At 37.7% G+C, this 21,808-nt stretch overlaps 1 protein-coding gene and 1 pseudogene across 1 annotated transcript; one reads left to right on the top strand and one right to left on the bottom strand.

Annotated features, from left to right (window-relative positions):
• The first annotated feature begins 10,946 nt into the window (after nt 1-10,946).
• Nucleotides 10,947-11,870, top strand: LOC120203810. Its single transcript, XM_039203984.1, has 2 exons — nt 10,947-11,517; nt 11,560-11,870. The coding sequence occupies exons 1-2, from the start codon at nt 10,947-10,949 to the stop codon at nt 11,868-11,870; spliced, it is 882 nt and encodes a 293-aa protein (XP_039059915.1).
• Nucleotides 11,871-16,368: 4,498 nt separating this feature from the next.
• LOC120203699 lies at nt 16,369-20,437 on the bottom strand (annotated as a pseudogene).
• Nucleotides 20,438-21,808: the final 1,371 nt, after the last annotated feature.

The raw sequence follows: 21,808 nt of genomic DNA, 5'->3' as shown, positions 1-21,808 counted from the left end.
CATGGCCGGTGAAATGATCAAAATGGATATAAAACAAGGAAAGATTGACGGAGGTAACCCCAGTAAAAAGCCTCCCATGAATAATAAGGACCGCGAGATCAACAATATCAACACCTATAATGCTAACAAAGGTATTACGATCTCAAGTTCAAAAACAACTGCAGTTGTACCATCCGGTACTTCTAACCAAACTCAGAGAAAACCAAAGAGAGAAAGGGAAAGGGAGAAGTTTGATCCCATTCCCATGACCTATAAAGAGTTATATCAACAACTCTTCGACACTCACGCAGTATCACCCTACCCAATGGATCTGATAAAGCCCCCATATCCAAAGTGGTATGACGAAAACGCCCACTGCGAATATCATGGAGGTGTGCAGGGGCATTCAATCGAAAACTATCTCGCATTCAAGAGGCTTGTACAACGAATGCGAAACAATAATTGGATCCATTTCAACTCCGGAGCACCGAACGTCGCCCAAAATCCCTTGCCTAATCATCCAGAGACCGGGATCAACGCAATCACCACAGAGAATGGCAAGAGTGTCAAAACTTGTGTTTCGGAAGTTAAAGCTCATTTGGCTTGGGTATGGAGCCAAATGGTAAATGTGGGGCTTCTTACACCCCATTCATGGGCAACAAGGATAGGAGATGGTAACTATTGTTGTTACCACAACGAAGAGGGGCATAATGTGCAAGAATACCCAGAGTTCATATCGTTAGTCCAGCTCATGATGGACCGGAGAGAGCTAGAATTTTACGAGGAAATTCAAGATTCTTCGGAAGAATATGTTTGCGCTACCGAAGAATCATCTGACAAGAGGTGTGGCAGGGGTGGTCCTCTGATAATTACCCCTAAATTAAAGATGACAACAACAACACAAGCCAGGGTAGTGATCACAACACCTCGACCTTTTCAATACAAGGACAATCGACAAGTGCCATGGAAGTACGAATGCCAAGTGAGTACTTCTAAAGGATGAGATGGCAAAGTGGGACAAAGACCACTTGAGCCATTCAAAGAAGATGTGTTAGTTGTCAACGAACCCATAAAGGAGGAAGAAACTAAAGAGTTCCTCAAGATCTTGAAGCACAACGAGTACAACATTGTAGAATAGCTCTACAACTTACCTACGCGTACTTCAATGCTATCACTATTTTTAAACTCGGAGGCACACCGAGAAACATTGTTGAAAGTCCTTAATCAAACGTTCGTGCCACAAGATATACCAGTCAGCAAGATGGATCGACTGGTGAACAATATTCAAGCTGATAATCTCATCTAGTTTTCAGATGATGAGATTTTATCCGGAGGAAGAGGCCGAACAAAGGCGTTACACATTACTACCTACTGTAAGGGGCATGCTTTAACAAGTATCTTAATCGACAACGGCTCAGCCCTGAACGTGATGCCTTTGGTTATATTGAAGAGGCTACCAATAGATACCTCTCATATAAGAGCCTGCCAGAACGTGGTCCGAGCATTTGACGAGACCAAACGAGAGGTAGTCGGTAAGATCGAGGTACCTTTGACCATCAGACCAGCCACCTATGTTGTTGAGTTCCTTGTGATGGATATCATGTTGTCCTATAGATGTCTTTTGGGAAGGACATGGATTCATTAAGCAGGTGTAATACTCTCCATGCTGCACCAAAAAGTTAAATTTGTTATTGACGGGGCCTTAGTAATTATCAATGCTGAGGAAGATATCGTGGCAAGTGTGACCACGGAGGCCCCGTATATCAAAATAGATGAGGAAGCGGTAGAATTCTCTTTCCGCTCCATAGAATTTGTGAATGCCACATTCGTGGCAGAAGGAAAAAGAATCCCTAAGCCCCGACTTTCCAAGTGCACCCGAATGGAGATCATGCAGAACTTGGGAAGAGGCGCCAGAACCGAGAGAGGTTTTGGGAAATATTTGTAACGAAGGATTAGTCTAGTCCTTCCTATTTCAAAATGAGACCAGTTTGGGCTCGATTTTCAGCCCAGTTATCATGAAAAGCGGAAGTAAGTCCAGAAGAACCGGGATAGAAGGATAGCCAGGTTGACTGGAAATGAAATTCAATGGAAGCCTATGACATTCCCGCCTCTTTACCATACATTCAAGTCAGGTGGTTATGTGTTCGAGACCACCTCATCCGATTTAGAAGCGACTCTGAAAGATCTGAGCATTAATACCGTGACCGCAGAAGATGTTAACAACGAAGATAGATCCGGGATATGCCCCCTGCCACCTGGGTTTGTACCTAGCAGTTGGTCGGTGGAAGAACTACCTGTGGTTTACAAGAACCTTTCAGAGTAATATTCGAACTATCTCTATTTACCTATACCCGAGGCAATAGGTGATCTTTTGTAAGGGTGAATAAACATTTTGTCTAAATCCAATAAAATATGCACTTTCTTCTTATGTCCATGGCAAACAAATTTTCTTTCATTTCTTTCTGAATTCACTGTCTATTTTCTTCATTTCAGCACTTCATTTCTATTTTTCTTTCGAATTTGATTCTTGACTGTTTCGTGTGGGATATTTCCTCTCACACACATATATTCTTTGTTTCTTAAGGACCCCAGATAACGATAATGTGGTCATTGATGATATTGATCCGATAGTGGATTTTGAATCGACCATTTGTCTCAGGGAATTTGATGAATGCAACACTGAAGAGGAGTGTAACTTGACTACCGAATTGTTGAGAATGATAGAAAGAGAAGAGAAGCAAATACTACCACATGAGAAGGCAATCAAAATTTTTAATCTGGGCACTGAAGATGACAGAAAAGAGGTTAAAATCGACACAACTCTCTTGGCTGAAGCAAGATAAAACCTGATAGTCTTACTTTAGAAGTATAGAGATGTGTTCACCTGGTCATATCAAGACATGCCGAGACTAGACACAGATATGGTAGTTCATAAACTGCCAATTAAGCCAGAGTGTAAACCCGTGCAACAGAAACTGAGAAGGATACGACCAGAAATGCTCCTTAAGATCAAAGAAGAAGTCCAAAAGCAATTTGATGCCGGTTTTCTTCAAGTGGCTAAGTATCCAGAGTGGGTGACCAATATAGTGCCAGTTCCGAAGAAAGACGGGAAGGTTCGAATGTGCGTCGATTATCGGGACCTTAACAAGGCGAGCCCTAAAGACAATTTTCCTCTGCCTCACATTGACACGTTGGTAGACAATACAACCGAGAATGCTTTCTTTTCATTCATGGATGGATTTTCGGGATATAACCATATCAAGATGTATCTTGAGGATATGGAGAAAACCACGTTCGTCACAATGTGGGGAACTTTCTGCTGTAAGGTGATGCCCTTCGGTTTGAAGAATGCTGGGGCAACATATCAGAGAGCTATGGTAACCCTGTTCTACGATATGATGCACAAAAAAATTAAGGTTTATGTCGACGACATGATTATCAAGGCACAAACCGAGAATTTGAGGAAGCTCTTCCAAAGATTGAGAAAGTTCCAACTGAGATTGAACCCTAGCAAGTGCACCTTCGGGGTAATATCCGGAAAATTATTAAGCTTCATGGTCAGCAGAAAAGGCATTGGGGTCGATCCCGATAAAGTCAAGGCTATCCAAAATCTGCCTCTCCCATGAACACGGAAGGAGGTTCGAGGTTTTCTAGGTAAATTGAATTACAAAGCACGGTTCATATCCTAGTTAACCGACAAGTGTGATCCAATCTTCCGTCTTCTCCGAAAGAACAACGCTGGAGCGTGGGATGAAAAATGTCATATTGCATTCGAGAAAGTAAATGAGTATTTGTCTCACACTCCTGTCCTGATGTCCCCTATCCCGGGTAAACCTCTGTTCTTGTATCTCTCCATATTCGAGAACTCAATGGGGTGTGTTTTAGGTCAACATGATGAATCCGGGAAGAAGGAAAGAGCCATTTACTATTTAAGCAAGAAGTTCACCGATTGCGAGGTCAGATATTCTCCTATCGAGAAGGTTTGCTGTGCTTTAGTCTGGGCTACAAAAAGACTCCGACAATACATGTTGTATCATACCACTTGGTTGATTTCCAAGTTAGACCCCCTTAAGTACATGATGGGTGTACCTGCCCTATCTGGAAGGTTAGCCCGATGGTAGATGCTCTTGTCTGAATTTGACATCGATTACGTGAGCCAGAAAGCATTCAAAGGGAGTGTCATACCGGAGTTCTTGGCAAGTAGAACCGATGAGAGTTACGAGCCTTTGGACTTTGACTTCCCAAATGAAGAATTGATGGCTATATACTTAGAAGAAGCAAGTACTTCAACGGATAGTTCCTGGAGAATGCATTTCGATGGTGCATCGAATGCATTGGGACATGGCATCGGGGTAATCCTGATCTCTCCAAAGGGGAATCACTACCCATTTACCAGTAGACTAAACTTCGATTGCACCAATAATATGGCAGAGTATGAAGCCTGTGTCTTGGGAATCCGAGCTGTACTGGGGCAAAGCATAAAGACCTTGCAGATATACGGGGATTCAGCGTTAGTAATCTATCAGCTTTGCGGAGAGTGGGAAACCAAGGATACAAAGTTGATGGAGTACCGGAGGCTAATACTGGATATGCTTGAAGAATTCGATGAAGTCACATTCCACTACGTGCCTAGAGAAGAAAATCAAATGGCTGACGCTTTAGCTACCTTGGCAGCCGCATTCAAGGCTGGCGGGGAGTCTGAAATGATGCCAAGTGACATGCAATCATATGAGTACCTGGCTCATTGTTACCAAATTAAAGAAGTGAAAGACACTAAGCATTGGTACTACGACATTCTGCAGTATATCAAGCATCGGAGTTATCCAGAAGAAGCCAACGAAACCGATAAAAGAACCCTTAGAAGGATGGCAGTTGGATACGTCCTTGACGGAGAGGTTCTATACAAGAAAAGCCATAATCAAATCTTGTTAAGGAGCGTCGATGCTGAAGAGGTAAAAATGATAGTAGAAGAAGTACATGATGGAGTTTGTGGAGCACATCCAAATGGACATATGATGTCAAGATAAATAATAAGATGCGGATATTTTTGGTCCACACTAGAAAGTGATTGCATCAACTATACTAGAAGATGTCATAAATGTCAGATTTATGGAGATAAAATCAATGTTCCACCTCATCCACTTCATGTAATGACGTCGTCCTGGCCTTTCTCAGTGTGGGGTATGGACGTTATTGGGCAAATCCATCCAAAGGCTTCGAATAGTCATCGTTTCATTCTCATGGCAATTGATTACTTCACAAAATGGGTAGAGGCTGCATCATATGCCAGTGTCACTCAGTCCACTATTTGCAAGTTTTTGAAAAAAGAGATTATATGTCGGTATGGTCTACCTGAAAGGATCATTACCGATAATGCTACAAACTTGAACAACAAGATGATGAATGCTGCTTGTGAGCAGTTCAACATAAAACATCACAATTCTACTGCTTTTAGACCAAAGATGAACGGAGTAGTAGAGGCAGCAAACAAAAACATTAAGAAGATAGTGGAGAAAACGACTGAAACTTACAAAGACTGGCATGAGAAGTTGCCTTTTACTTTGTTCGCTTATCGAACCTCGGTACGAACCTCGACTGGGGCAACTCCATTTTCATTAACTTACGGAATGGAAGCAGTGCTACCCATTGAAATAGAGATTCCGTCACTCCGGGTCTTGACAGAGGTCAAACTGGATGATGTATAATGGGTACAATCTAGATATGATCAGCTTAACCTGATAGATGAAAAGAGACTGAAAGCCATTCATCATGGTCAAATCTATCAGAAACGAATGATCAGAGCACATGATAAAAAGGTGCGCCCGAGAATATTCCGCGAAGGAGATCTGGTACTAAAAAGAATTTGGCCAGTCCAGAAAGATTTTCAAGGAAAATGGACGCCAAATTGGTAAGGACCTTATGTCGTGAAAAGGCCTTCTCTGGAGGAGCCCTTGTTCTGGCTGAAATGGACGGACCTGAACTGCCACATCCCATCAACTCGGATGCAGTCAAGAAATACTTCGCTTAGGATGAAAACCCAAAAGGGAGTCTTAAGTCGAAAAAAGAAAAAAAAAGTCGTTTAGGGTGAAAACCCGAAAGGGAGCCCTAAATTGAAAAAAGAGAAAAAGAACAGAAGAAAAAAGAAAAAGAAAAAGAAAAATAAGGTGGGTTCGAGATGAAAACCCGCAAAGGGCGTCTTGCGACCAATGATGGGTCCAAATTGAAAACCCGAAAGGGTAATTTTGGATGTCAGTTCAAGAAATCCAGACAGTGCAAGTATCCCGGCGACTGAATCTCCTGCGAACTAAACAAGTCGGAGAACGGTTGCACTCTCCAGAACGTTGTCGCATTTTCAAAGATCCCTTGGCAAAGGCTGTGTTCAAAAGTCACCTGACTGCTTTTCAGCTCAGAAGTGCCCATATTATCGAGATCTCATACTTCTTCATGTATTCATTTTCCAAAATGTTGGTTATGTATTATTTGTTCTTTTTATCTCTTATGAATAAAGACAATCTTTTTTCTCTAAATCAATTCCTTTCGAGCATCTTGAATTGAACTTACACTCAATGATTTATCTACTTATGCAAAAGATAATCGCATATTACTGTACAAAGATTCATTGAAAAGTACAGGTACCCAGAAGCCGATCAAGGCTCATGCTTATACTTGAGATGGTCAAGAAGTATTTCCCGGATCAAGGGTCAAAAAAACAAAATATGCACATCATATTTCAACATTTGAAGAATTCAAGACAAGGGATCGAAATTTCAGGATTCCCGAATCAAGATTCCAGACAGGTAATCTGAGATCGAGATTTCTCTCCAGAGCCCCAAGATAACATATGTTGTTGCATATGCATTTTAGGCACACCTAAGAGCATTGCATTCATAGCATCACATATATGCATAACTTTTTCAGGTTTTAGCTAGAGTCAATTTCAACTTCGCAGCTGAGGATTTTGAACTCAAAGCGACACAATTTGCTTGAGAGTAGATTTCAACTTCACGATAGATGATATCTAACTCGAAGCCAAACTTCATAATAAAGGGGGTCATCCATGGTTTAAACTTCACGGCGAAGGGAATCGTGTCCACCCGCAAAATAAAATACTTGGATTTCAACTTCACAACGAAGGATATTCAAGTCAAGGCTCAACTTCACGATGAAGGGGCCACCCACGATTTCAACTCCACGACAGAGGATATCGTGCCATTTGAGGCTCAACTTCACAATGAAGGGGCTTCCCAATTTCAGAGCTAATTTCAACTTCGCAACGAAGGATATTGGACTCAAGACAGCACAAGCTCAACTTCACAGCGAAGGGGCGACTGATTGTCAAATTCATTCAGAGTCAATTTCAATTTCACGACGAAGGATATTAGACTCAAGACAGCACAAGCTCAACTTCACAGCAAAGGGGCGGCTGACTGTCAACAAACAATTTCCCAATTTCAGAGCCAATTTCAACTTCACAATGAAGGATATTGGACTCAAGACAACACAAGCTCTACTTCACAACGAAGGGGTGGCTGACTGTCAACAAATAATTTTCCAGTTCCAGAGCCAATTTCAACTTCACGGAGGAGGATATTGGACTCGGAGCAATACAACTTGCTTGGATTTCAACTTCACGATGAAGGATATCCAATTACCAGGCTCAACTTCACGACGGAGGGGCCACCCACGGTTTCAACTTCACGACGGAGGGGCCACGCGCGGTTTCAACTTCAAGACGAATGGAATCGTGCATACAAGCAGCATCCATCCATCTCTAGACTGGATTTCAGCTTCACGACGAAGGATATCCAACTCAAAGAAGGAGTGTCTGTCAACAACCTTCCCAGTTTCAGAGTCAATTTCAACTTCACAGCGAAGGATATCGGTCTCGAAACAACGCAACTTACATTGAATTTCAACTTCACGACGAAGGGTATCTAATTCCAAGGCTCAACTTCACGACGAATGAGCCGTATACAATTCCAACTCCACAAACAGATTGACCCAACTTCACGACGAAGGAGTCATCTGTAACACGGCCATACCAAAGCCTCTGGGTCAAGCTTCACCTTCACGAAGAAGTATCTTGAGCCCAGAAGACGATCCAGGAGCTACTGGTCAAAGCTTTGAGTTCGATTTCAACTCCATGACGAAGGATTTCATGCTCAGAATTTTCCAGTTTCGACTCAACCTCACGACGAGGGAGTTATTTTATGATTTAAATTGACAAACCAATATTAATGTCGGATCTCAACTCTACGACGAAAGATATTCGATATTGTTAAAGTTTGTGTCTTTTAATCTTTGCTCCATTTTTGTTACACGATAATGAGCAAAGAGGGGCAGCTGAAGACACCAAATTTTATCATTTAGTATATTTACATTACAGATTATTTATTTTATTACGCATATATTATACACATATTTACATATATATATATATATATATATATATATATATATATATATTTTTTATTTGACATTGTGTTAGGCCCGGAACTAGATCCCACATGGCCCAACAGACCAAGCCAACCCACGAACCAATAAGAAACCCTAAGGAAAATTAGGGTTGTTATTGTTCCAGTAGGCACTCACCAGCCTCCTCTCGTATGTCTCTCTTCACTCAACAAACTCGGTTCCCTCGGTGCATCAACCACCAAATCCCGTAAATTCCGGCGCAAGGAATGCCCATACAAAATAACAGAAGATACCAAGGAGCATTATAATTTAAAATCGAATAGGACTCTGCTAAAGATAGTATTTCATAGACTATAAATAAGTGTAATCCATTTGGTTGTAAGACGATGGTTAATACGAAATACAAGCAAATATTTTTGAGCAAATTATAGCAGAAGTAACAGAACGTTCGAGGTATTTTTTTAGCAATATTTCGAGAGGAAACAAGGTTAAAGGACTCACCCCTTTTTATGTTCTTGGATTGCATGTAGTTGATGTTCGCCCCTCTTCGTTTCTGATTCAAAAAACACCAAGACCACGATTTTCAGCCGATGAACTAGGGCGTTTTCAAGATCTACTTCCGTAGATCTAGCCCCCGAGGCTTGCGTTTTTTTTGAAAAAATAACCGGATTTTTAAAACAAGGGTACGAAAAGCTTTTGAAAAACAAAAAAAAATAATTTTTGTCGCCGATGAACGACGGCCGGCGAGGCGGTGCCAGAATCTGGAAAAACCGACTGTGTTCTTGAGTCTCAAGAACACTTGAGAGAGAAATCTGGAAAAGGGGAGGCTATCATGCGAAGGGAAGAGAAAATGAAGGCTTTTAAAAAAAATTTAACCTTTATACTAAAATCATATAACCCGTGTGCAACCCGACCCGGCCAAGGCAGGTCCGGCTGTTTTGTTCCAAGAGGGGTGAATTGCACTTTCGGCCCTTATGTTTTTAAACTTTCCATTTTCGTCCCCAAATTGAATTTAAACCCCTGTTCTTTTTTTTAATTTGGCCATCCAAGTTCGTTTTATTTCATTTTAACCCTTTATATTTATATATATATTATTATATATTTTTCCTTTTTTAGTGTTTTTACGCTATACTATCTTATTATTATTTTTATATATTATCTATTTTTATTTTATTATATTATATTATATATATTTTTCTTATGTACATTTTTTTATATGGATATATATTTTTATTTATTATTTTCATCATTATTATTTTATTATTATTATGTTTACCATTATAACTGTTATTTTCATTATATATATATATATTACTCATTTTTTTCATTCTTATTGTTTTTATATTTTATTTTATTATACATATTTTTATCCTTTTTTTTTCTTTTTCTTTACTTGTCTTTTCGTTTTTTCCCTTACATATTTTATGTATATTTATTCATATTTCATTCCTTCTTTTTTGCGTACATTGTTATTTTCTTTATTTCGTTTGTTCGCCTTATTTTTTATATTTTTATTACCTAACCCTTTCCTTGGCTTTATAAAGATGTTTTCAAAACTATCTGAGGTAAGTAATTGGGATCGTTATTTTAACTTTTAATTTAAACTTTCAACTCTCTTAAATTAAGACAACTGGAAATTACGTAGTACCGAAAGGGCAGTTCAAGGGTGCTAACCCTTCATTGGATGTAACCGACTCCCGAATTCGACACGTTTCTAGTACAACACAGATCAGGTAAGATGGTGTCCGACCCACCTAAATTCGTTTTAAAGTGGTCGGTGGCGACTCCCAATCCAATTTTCAAGTCGAAGCCCAATTTCGGGCCCAACCGAAAGGCGGTTACGACAATTAGTATTGGGCGCTTTACCGGTTTTGTTAATATATACGGTAAAGCGCTACCTAAAACATTATTTTTTTCTACAAGTTTTATTATTATTGGACACTTTACCAGAAATGTTAAAAAACATTAATGTTTTAGGTAGAAATAATAATATTTTAAACTAGATGAGTAAATAAAATTTGGAAATTAAAAAAATGGCGTACGTTTGCGATTCTCTCTACTCGCACGTTAGCGGGTATAATGGAGCCTGAGATTCTTCCCGTCGTCAGTGTTCTCGCCTTTGCCCAACGATTCAATTCCTCAAGTTATTTATTTCTTTTCTTTCGCCCAGATTATCGTTTTTTGAGATGGAGTGGAGGAAATTGTTCAGATGCCAAGAGAATAAAAAATTGTCCTATTTTCCCCCAAAATTGACTGAAAGCATTCCGATTGTCTGCCCACCACCTGATGTCTTTGAAGCCGGAACAACAGCCTAGAAATCTTCTTTGGTGGGACAATTCCTTGGGGCGCCACCAAATTTCATAGCTTTGCAGAGAATCATCGAAACCCTTTGGAACCACCCAACGAAAGGAGCATGAGTTCAGGTCAGTCATGCTAGAAATAACCTATACATTTTTTCCTTCAATACTGACTCTGCTAGAGATTGGGTCCTCGAAAATAGACCCTGACACATTTTTAACAAGCCTTTAATCTTAAGAATTTGGGAGCCTAATATGCATAGGCTTGACTTTGATTTAGCTCGACTGGCTTTATGGATTCATCTTTACAACGTTCCACTTGAATTGTATTTTCAAGATGGTCTTAGCTATATTGCTAGTGCTTTAGGAAATCCAATCTCTATGGACTCTACCACAACTTCTAAATCTAGACTGCATTTTGCTAAAGTTTGTGTTGAAATTGATGCTAAACTGGAAATTCCTGAATCTGTTGAAGTCATACTTGCAAATGGTCAAAACACACATATTCAAGTTGAAGTTCCTTGGCTCCCATCTAGATGTAAAATGTGTGTGAAATTTGGACACTCTGATAAAAACTGCCCAAATCAACATTCTTCAGCTCCTAAGAAAATTTGGAGGAAAAAGACTGATGTTAACTCTATTAATGATTCAAAGCCTACTGAATCATCTGTAGACTTACAGAACCATCAATCAGGCTCTCCTCATGTTACAGATCTCTCTGAAACTACTGATCCTCTCCCAGGAACAGTTCCAGTTTGTCCTACTCAAATAGAACAATCCTCCAAGGATGAACAACCAAACTTCACTGTCTTGACTCCTGCTTATAGTAACTCTCCCGCTTTCTAAACTAGTGATCATGCTAAACTAGAGACTATCTCAAAGCCTCCATCCTCTCCAATCAAAGCTCATGAGTCTCCTTCATTGCCTAAAAGAGGTAGAGGCATACCCCTAAAGGCTAAATCTAATGTTTCTCTTAAAGGATCTGCTAATAGATTTGAAATACTGAATTCCATTGATGAGAGTTCTCCTATTGTTGAAGTCCCTACTAAGAAATCTAGACTTGCTACCTCTGGAGTTTCTATTCTCCTTAAAGACTTAAAGGCTAAAAAGAAAAAGCATCTTGCTATTTCTAGGTCTTCTGTAGAAAAAGGAGGAACTTCAAAAACCCATTCTCAATGATAATTTGCTTTTGGAACACGAGAGGATTAAATAATCCTCAAAAGTAAATAAAAGTTATTCAAAGAGCCAATCCTTACAAAGTTGATATTCTTTGTTTGATGGAGACCCGTATTAAAGCTGAGAATTCTGATAAAATTCTGCATTCAAAGTTTGAAAGCTGGAATGTGTTAACAAATTATGATTTTGCCTCTAATGGAAGACTCTGGTTGCTTTGGAGAAAAGGAATCGATATTTCTCTCTTCAATTCTTCTGACCAAAGTATCACTGTCAAGTTTCAATACAACAGTATTCCTTTTATTATCACTGCCATTTATGGCAGTAACAATGGCACTAACAGAAGACAATTATGACAGTATCTTAGGAATCTTGACCAACACTTCAACTCTATCCCTTGGATTCTTGGAGGGGATTTTAACTCATACCTCCACTACTCTGAAAGCTCAGATTCAGATCTTATTGTCCCTTACCTTTCATCTCAAATGAAGAATTTCCAAGAACGGAATCAAGACCTCCTTCTACAAGATCACCCATTTTTTGGACCCATTTTCACATGGAGTAACAAGCAAAAAGATGCTTTCTTAGCTAGGAAACTTGATAGAGTTTTAATTAACTCCTTTTGGGCCAATGCCTTTCAAGGATCATTTGTTGAATTCAGTGCCCCTGGTATCTCAGATCATTGCATGGCAGTGGTCTGGCTTAACAAAGAGACCCAGATAAACAGACTCAAACCTTTCAAGTTCTTCAATTTATGGTCTTCTCACCCTTCCTTTATTGATATAGTTACCCTTTCTTGGCAGTAACCAGTTCAAGGCAACCTAATACAGGCTTTGTTCCTCAAGTTAAAACGGTTAAAGCCTTGTTTATAATCCCTTAACAGGAATTCTTACAGTAACATTTCTGCTAGAGTTAATCTCAAGAGAGCTGAGCTGGAACATTTACAGATCCAATCTCTCAAATGATCCTGCTCAATTGCTGATGAACTCAATGTTCAAAATGAGCTTGCTAATCTCGAAGAGGCTGAAAATCAATTCCTTAGGCAGAAAGCTAAAATTAGATGGCTCAAAGAGGGGGACAAATGCAGCAAGTTCTTCTACTCTGTCATTGCTACAAAAAACAAACGAGATACCATTCGGGTACTCATTAATTCCCAAGGCAAAATACTGTAATCTTATGATGATATGGCATCAGAAGTACTTGAGTACTTTAAATTACAACTTGGAACAACTGATCCGAATGTTCAATAGACTGATGTTCAATCTTTAAAAAATCTGCTTCAATTTGAATTGTCTGCTGTTTTTTCTTCTGATCTTGTCAAACCAGTCTCTAATGAGGAAATCAAAGATGCTCTCTTTAATCAAGGTAATGATAAGGCCCCGGTCCAGATAGAATTACCCCATTTTCTTCAAAAAAAACTTGGTCTGTGATAGGCGAAGATGTTATCAAAGCTATCAGATTTTTCTTTCAAGAAGCCATCATCTTGCATGCCTTCAATGCCACTATAATAGCTTTGATTCCTAAAGTTCAGAACCCAAGTACTGTCAAGGATTATAGGCCAATTTCATGCTGCTCAGTGCTTTATAAGATTATCACCAAAATCCTTGTTAAAAGGTTGACCATGCTGCTTCCAGAAATCATTACTCCCAACCAGTTTGCATTTGTTAAAGGAAGATCTATCATTGATAATACACTTCTTGCTCAAGACTTAGTTCGAGGTTATAGCAGGAAGCATATTTCCCCAAGGTGTGCTCTCAAAATAGACCTTCAGAAAGCTTTTGATTGCCTTAATTGGGAATTCATCTCTACTTTACTTTACTTTATTGGGCTACCAAGTATCTTCATAAGGTGGATACAAGCATGTTTTTCTGAAGCTAGATACTCAATTTCCCTCAATGACAGTCTGGTTGGTTATTTCAAAGGCCAGAGAGGAATTAGGCAAGGTGATCCTTTGTCCCCTATCATCTTTGTGTTGGCAATGAACATCATTTCTAAAACTCTTAATCTTGCTGCCACCAAAGGGATCTTCGGCTACCATCCTAAATGTAAAAAGTTAGGCCTTACTCACATCTCTTTTGCAAATGATCTTTTAATTTTTTGCAAAGGAAATCCTGATTCAATTGCTGGGATTATCTCTGTTTTAAATCACTTCTACCACATGTCTGGTCTTAAGCTCAATGTAAGCAAAACTGAACTCTTTGCTTCTAGAATCTCATCTCGGAATCTTCAAATTATCAAATGTATTTCTGGGTTCAAATAAGGTCTTCTCCCTGTTAGATATTTGGGAATTCCTTTAGTCACTAAAAAACTAACTGAACAGGACTGCCAGCCTCTAATCGACAGAATCAAGCTTAGACTTCACCATTGGTCAAGCAAACTCCTAAGTTATGCTGGAAGACTTGAATTAGTTAAAACGGTCCTGTATAGTATGGCCAATTACTGGTGTAGGCAGTTCAATCTCCCTCAGTCTATTATTAATCGTATTAACCAGCTCTGTTCTAGGTTCCTTTGGAAAGGAACGAACCAGTCTGCTTCCGGAGCCAGAGCCAGTTGGACTCGTATTTGTTGGCCCAAATCTGAAGGTGGATTAGGCTTGAAAAACATCAAAACTTGGAACACTGCCTGTATGGTCCAGCTAATTCGAAATGTTCTGGCAGGGCAAGGGTCACTCTGGGTCGCCTGGTTATACTGCTATGTTATAAAAAAATGAGGACTTCAAAAATATGGCTGTTAAACCTTCTTACAGATGGAGCATCAAGAGATTAATGAAGCTTCGATCCACTGCTCTTCCAATTATAAACGCGGGAACTACAACAACCAGAGATGTTTGGGAAGCTGTTAGATAAAAAAGAAGCAAGGTTCAATGGCATAAAATCTTATGGTTTCCCTCCCACATACCGAAATTCAGTATGATCACTTGGATGGCCATCTTGGACAGACTTCCAACTAGATGAAGACTATCTCGGATGGGCATCGTCAATGACTGCAGTTGTGTGTTTTGCAATGACTCTAATGAAACAAGAGACCATTTATTATCTGATTGCAGCTTTGCTAAATCCCTATGGAGCTCCATTCTTACCCTTTCTCATCTGCGAGTTTCTCACAGGACATGGGATGAAACTATTTGCTGGGCTTGTGACGAATGAAAAGGTAAATACCTCATTACTACAATCATGAAGCTTGCTTGGAATTCATTCATCTACATGATATGGGAAGAGAGAAATAGAAGAATTTTTCATCGAGGATCCAGAGAAGTCGACCAACTTCTATCTTCCATTAAAGAGATAGTCCGAACCCAAATTAGAGACAAACATATCAATAGATTAGATAATGTTAATTGTAACCTTTGCAACTCCTGGGTATAGATTAATCATTTTTGTTGTAAGTATTTGATTGTAAACCCTTTTTTTGGGACGTTCTTGTAGCTTCAATGCTATTTTGGATAATAAAAGCTAACTTATCCAAAAAATAATAATAATAATAATAATATTTTAGGTAATATTTTACCGAAAATGTTTAAAAAAATAATAACAAAACTGATAGTGCCTTTCTTTAACCGTATATTAAGGTTGCCGCACTGTAGAACTTTAAAGAGTTAAATATGTAAGATATATTAATTTTTTTAATTACAATCTAGGTGAAATACGATATATTAAATTTTAAAATTATAGTTTAAACAGAGCTCGCTTGAAATGTGAATTTATTGGTAAGAGTAATGAAAATAGACAATAGTGAACCTTTTATAAAAATCTAATTTTGCTGTATACCTTAAATAAAAAAGGTGACTTCTTTAAGAAAAGTATCACGTATCATTTATTTATTGATATAAATATTTTTATACCTTCTAAAAATATATTATTTTTATGTGATTTTTATGAAATTAAAAATTAATAAAATATTGAAGATCAATTTTATTATTATGTTTCAAATAAGGTAAAAAAAAACCCATATATCAATTTCTGAATGACTCGTTACTATTACTTCATCTACAGTTAACAAAAACGATTGACAAAACAATACTTCATACGCAAAATTAGAGAAAAAACAATTTATGTTATATTAAAAAATTCAGTGCAATACATATATCAAACATATAAACTAAAAAATAGAGGGGTTTTTTTTTGTATTCAAACTGAAAATAATGCATGTCATATAATTAACTCAAAAATAGATTGGAACATATGCAATCCAAATGGACAGTTCCAAGCCATACGTGCCAGGCATCTGCCACTCCGTTGTTTTGTCTAGGAGCAAAATTAAAGAGCACGTTCCATTTCGCTTCAATCTCTTATTTTTGTTGTTGTACCTAAATACTCTATGTTCCGATTTATACTTTACTTCATTTGCATGGAAACCAAAAATCAATTTATTTAAATTCAAATTAAAATTTAACTGAAAATAATAAAAAAATCAATTTGCATTGTTATTTTCACCTTTTACATAGTGTTCCAAAGCTTATCAATCAGAATGAAATTTGAAAAAGAAAAATTATAATAAGCACAATATCAACATCAACAAGAAATCAAAGAGAATGACAGTTCAAAATTTTATAAGCAAAAACATGCTCCAGATTAAATCTCATAAACTGGATGGGGAAATAACGTCATCAATTTTCAAAATCATCTTAACTACCTGTGTTGCCAGTAAGATCTGCTGCTGCTTCCCAATCAGAGTCTCAAACACGTTTTGCTCACGCATATCATTAGTTCCCACATCATTGCAATCTATCCCAAAGTGAGGGTTGTTCTCCTGCAAATCGCATGTTGCTGATGAGATTATACAAATTGGCGACCATCATCATGCTAATTACTACCAACTTACCTTAATTTGCTGAGATTTCACCACAGATAGCGTCTCAATAGGTTGAAGGCCGCTATTCTCGGCCAGGGCCATGGGGACAGAATCTAAAGCATCGGCAAATGCACGGATTGCATACTGCAAATAAAAGGAAATAAAGATTATATAATTAGACCAACAAAAAAGGAATAGTAAAAAATTTAGATGATTAAATGAGCTTCTTTGTACCTGCTCAACGCCTGGACACTTATCAGCAGCAGCCTCTACAGCAATTGAGCAAGAAACTTCAGCTGAACCACCGCCATAGACAATAGAATTGTTGTGAATGAGCTTCCTGGCCACACACAGTGCATCATGTATACTACGCTTCGTCTCCTCTATCATCATCTTGTTCCCTATGCATCACCAAAAACAAAGGGCAACATCAATAATATATATATATATATATATATACACACGCGTGCACACACACCTTATATATTTCGGTTCAGCTTAGGGCATTCCACTTGGCAGTATTTTACCTTTTGTTACTTTTCTCAAGAACATTATACAGTGTAAGAGCAAACCCTTGCCTTGTGTAAATGGCCAACCAGTTCAGCATTGGTCAAGAATAAAGATGTCCAAACACCTCAAAACAAGAATGCAGCATATCACATTCCACAAAAACAGAAGCAAGAAATTTATTGGTTTGTGTTAAAAGTGTCGTATGAGTTTTTTATTTTATTTTAATAATACCACACTTTAACCGAGTCATTTTTCTATTCAGTTAGCTGGTGAAAAACAAGCATTCTCTAAAACAGTTCCAGTAAGATACCAATGCGTCTAGATTAGACAGAATACTTTAGAACCAACAATTTAGAAACATAAAAATAAATATAAAGCATGTGGACTTTAGCAAATTCAAGACACAAAATCAAATAAGAATGTCATTAGACTTCATCTTTTCAATAACTCCCATTCTAGTAACAAAATAAAAAATGACTGATTATCAATTCAACAAAATATAGTAAGCCACAAGAAAAAACAATGGTAAGAATCTACCTCCTCGAATAAATATAGTTACAGACCTTGAATTTGCACAGTGTTCAACGTATAACATTTTATCTTTTGTGGTTCCAAAAGACTTCCCTCTGACCAAACCAGCCTAAAACAGAATAAAAATTGCAAATAAGTGTTTCCTGTAAGATGATTCAATGCCAGGCAATTAACATGAGATTTTAAAATGTTTAAACTTCATCAAACATAAATTACTAATCCAAATCAGCACTGATATAGTGATTGTTTTAACTAGAAGTCACTCAATGTTGAATCGTCACATTTGAGCTTTCACCAATTGTTCCTCTATGTGATGCATGGAAAAATTTCCAAATTCCAATAGATGACTTTATCTAGCATACATTTTAAGCAACGCAATATAGACAAACAATGGGAAAAAAATACCCTTCCCAGCTTTTCTGGGGTCAACTCCTGGAATCTTGGCACAATCCTTCCACCTATGAAAATAAATATAATAAGACCACTGATAAGGATGCATACTTTATTAACAGCTAAATATCTATCTATCAAGAAATTGGTTAGCATGTCTTCAAAAGGAATCTAACCTAAAAGGGAACATACCAGTCGCTATTGCTATGAGCTCCAACTCCAGATCGCCAACCCATCTGGCAGCGGGCAAGTGACAGTGCAGTAATAAACGATTAGCCTCATCATCAAACCCCCATTGACAGATAACTAAGGTGGCACCAACATCCTGCACAAACATTAGTATAAGAACAAGTTGTCTACCCCAAAATTGCAGAGGTGTCTGTATCAGTACCCCCTCTCCCCTCAACCCACATTTTCTTTTTTCCTCTCTCCAAAGAAAATAACTTGAACCAAGAAAGAATGCAAAAAATCAAACAAAAATAAAAAATTCATATGAACTCCAATATGCAATCATACCTTGCACTTCTGAACCATGTCATCAAAATACTTTTGCTCTTGCTGACACTAAGTCTGAAACTTTTCCAGTGTATCAATGTCTACCTTATGTTTAGTCTTTGGCTTAGGTGGCTCAAATGGGCAAGTTAATATGGCAATTTTTGCATCTTGAATTTGCTTAGGCATTTGTGGATGACTCATGTCCTTGTCAACAGTGATCCCGTAAATAAGCTCAGTATCTTCCAATTTCCCCCAACTTTCCCCTCAACCTTAATCAGATCTAGATTGACATCTTTCCTCTCTAGATCAGCAACAGAGAGAACTGCTTTAACAGAAATCTCAGCCAAAGGGCGCTTGCATCGGTTCACACAGAAGAAATGGTTACAGATTCAGAAAAGAGAACATATACACTATATATCACTCTAGCATTGCATTCTCAATTTATCACACTCAACAGTTGCAATGAATTTCAATATCAGGAGTTTCACTTCCCAATACTAATAAGCTTAAGAATTACTAGCTGACAGCAAGAGCTATTTAAATTGAGTTAAGTGCCATCAAATTCGGATTGTTCAACACTCCACCATAAACACGCTAGTCCATCCAAAACAAACCCAGCTATTTCCTTTTTGCAACCATCAGAAGTGTCATTAAAAAAAATTAACAGAAGATGCAGTTAAAAGGACAACCAATCAAGATCAACCAAAATCCCTCCAAGTTAGGGTATGGAACTAACATTCAGACGAGGTCAAACATTGCTAGGGTAAAAAACTTATACTACAGAAATTGACCAGGAAAAAGAGGTAGGAAACTTGCATTTTGGAGGAAAGAGTAGTCATGCAAGTTTGAACCAGAGGCTCTATATTTGTTGGCCCGAAATCAAACTTCTGAGATATATGTTCCAAATGCTCATCAGCTATTCTAGAAGCCATTTCATAACCTTCAGCAATCCGAATGGGATGAATGCCACGTTCTAATAGCCGCTCGGCCTGCTCAAGAAGTGCTCCAGCCATGAAAACAAGACCTGTTGTTCCATCACCAATTTCATAATCTTGACTCCGAGAAAGTTCAACCATCAACTTAGCAATTTGATTGTCAACATCCATCTGCTCCAATATGGTGGCCCCATCATTCGCTGACAACATCCACAAAATCCTACATCAGGAACCTTTGAACAAAACCTAGTTTTTAATCTAAAAAACAAATATAACATTTAATTAACACGTTTACTCCACAAATATTAACTTCAAGGAGCACTGTTCTTAACATTAAGATTTCAAATTAGCTAAGTTTATCTGACATTACCCAAAATTCGATGTTTCTAGTTCAAAAATTAGTAAGCAACCAGAAACTCAGAAATCGTGCCAAACAGATCCATAGCAGAAAAATCAATTTTCAAAATCATAATCAAGTAACCAGTAATCCGGAGATGAAGAGATAAATAAATAACAAAGCGGAAAAGGAGTTAACTGATGGTGACATCGCCGTCGGGGCTATGGAGCATCTTATCCATGCCTTTTGTCCGAGAGAGGTTCGGAGAATCCGGGCGACAGCTTTGCCGGCGGAAATGTTAGCTTTTTGGGCTTCGATCCCTCTGAGCCTGGTTTTCTGCTCTTGCTCTTTCAGTATAATGAAAGGCCTCCCGTATTAATCGAATGCCAACGCCATTTTCCTCCCAGCTTTACTGTTTCCTGGGCAATCTTCGCTTCTTTTCCTTCTTGTTTAGTGTCTCGGTGCCTTGGCCGTTTAACAGTTAGGAAATGAGACGAAGAAGAATGTGGAAGATTCTGAGCTAAAATGTTGGCACGCTTTTCGTTTTTTCACTGTGTTTTTGAATCGAAAGCCCTAGTGATCCTGGGAGGTGGCAAAATGGGTATTGCCCATTTCAAATATCGAGTTGTTTTTAAATATTTATTATCAAATGAAATATTATTTTATAATATTTATATATTAATAAAAAATACTTTTTTATCATTCTTTTATGAAATATCTATTTTATTTAAATGAATTTAAAGTTATTTTATAAATAATATTATTTGAGTTTGTAATATCTACAAGATATATCTTTACTCCTAACATTATTCTTTTGATTCTCATATTTAAATTGTTTTACATTTAAATAAAACTATGACGGAATATATTCAAACAAATTCAAATATTTTATCACATTATTTAATATTTCATTCATTTTAATTTTAATATTATCATATACAAATATTTAATAATTCAATAATAAATTACTTTTATAATGTTAATTCAATAATAACATTGTTAGAATATAAGAAAATAAATTGAAATATAAATGATATCTTCACCAAACTCCTCAAGCCAATCTCCATTCTCCTTCCCAAGATCACAACAAAATTTAGATTCTCATCACTCGAAAAATCAACCGATTTAGAGTATGATAACTTTCTCTATTAAAATGTACCAAATAAAATTTCACTTTGCACTCGTCGAAATGTCAAGGATAACTCCACATTAAGCACGAGACCATCTAATACCAACATAACATTGAAAAATCTTCGGATGATATTTCATGAAGAATCAAAGATCTCTCTAAAAAAATAATGAAAACACCTCTGTATGGCATAGTCCAGAGTATGATAATACCTTCGCACATTTACTAAGCATTGATAATCCTTCAAGGGGTATATTTAGGAGCATAGAGATAACTTTGTTCGAATCTAAAAAGTTTATACGAGTCTACTAAGACTATGATCCTCTACTTCTGCAAGTGTTGGGATGCTTCTACCCTTTTATTGGCATAAAGACATCTCCTCACATTGTCTGGATTACTCTAGAATATGGAGAATTGTCTCATCTCTGGTCAAAAGAGTAGTATCCTTTACCGTCCTACCCATGGGTATTATACTCCGCTTGAGCGTGAACATCGAGATACCTTTGTTAATGCAAAGATTATTTTGCTTATCAACCGAGATTTTCTAAAAAAGGGAAATGAGACACTTTTATCCGGAGAATGAGAGAATTAAGATGCCCCCACTATTTAACAAAATCAAGAGATTAACGTAATATTTTTCATTATAAGTCTCGAATCAAGACATTTTATGACACTCCCCCAACCAATGGGAACAAGTGTTATGCGTTCGGAAATAACATCATTGTCCATGATTCATCCAATGTCTCATACTCCTCAAATGACTATAGTTCCATGACTAGACTTTTGATAGTTTCATGTGATTTACAAAGTTAAACCTGATCCAACA

Source organism: Hibiscus syriacus, unplaced genomic scaffold (assembly GCF_006381635.1).
Source record: "Hibiscus syriacus cultivar Baekdansim isolate YM2019G1 unplaced genomic scaffold, ASM638163v2 tig00010263_pilon, whole genome shotgun sequence".
Classification (NCBI taxonomy): Eukaryota; Viridiplantae; Streptophyta; class Magnoliopsida; order Malvales; family Malvaceae; genus Hibiscus; species Hibiscus syriacus.
The sequence above is the reverse complement of the archived record's forward strand: the minus strand, read 5'-3'. Positions and strand labels throughout refer to the sequence as shown.

Bases quoted from the DNA above. Each gene is read 5' to 3' on its own strand.
- LOC120203810 (XM_039203984.1), top strand. From the start codon at position 10,947: ATGCATAGGCTTGACTTTGATTTAGCTCGACTGGCTTTATGGATTCAT. The intron at 11,518-11,559 runs GTAACTCTCCCG...ATGCTAAACTAG, and splicing joins TGTCTTGACTCCTGCTTATA to AGACTATCTCAAAGCCTCCA.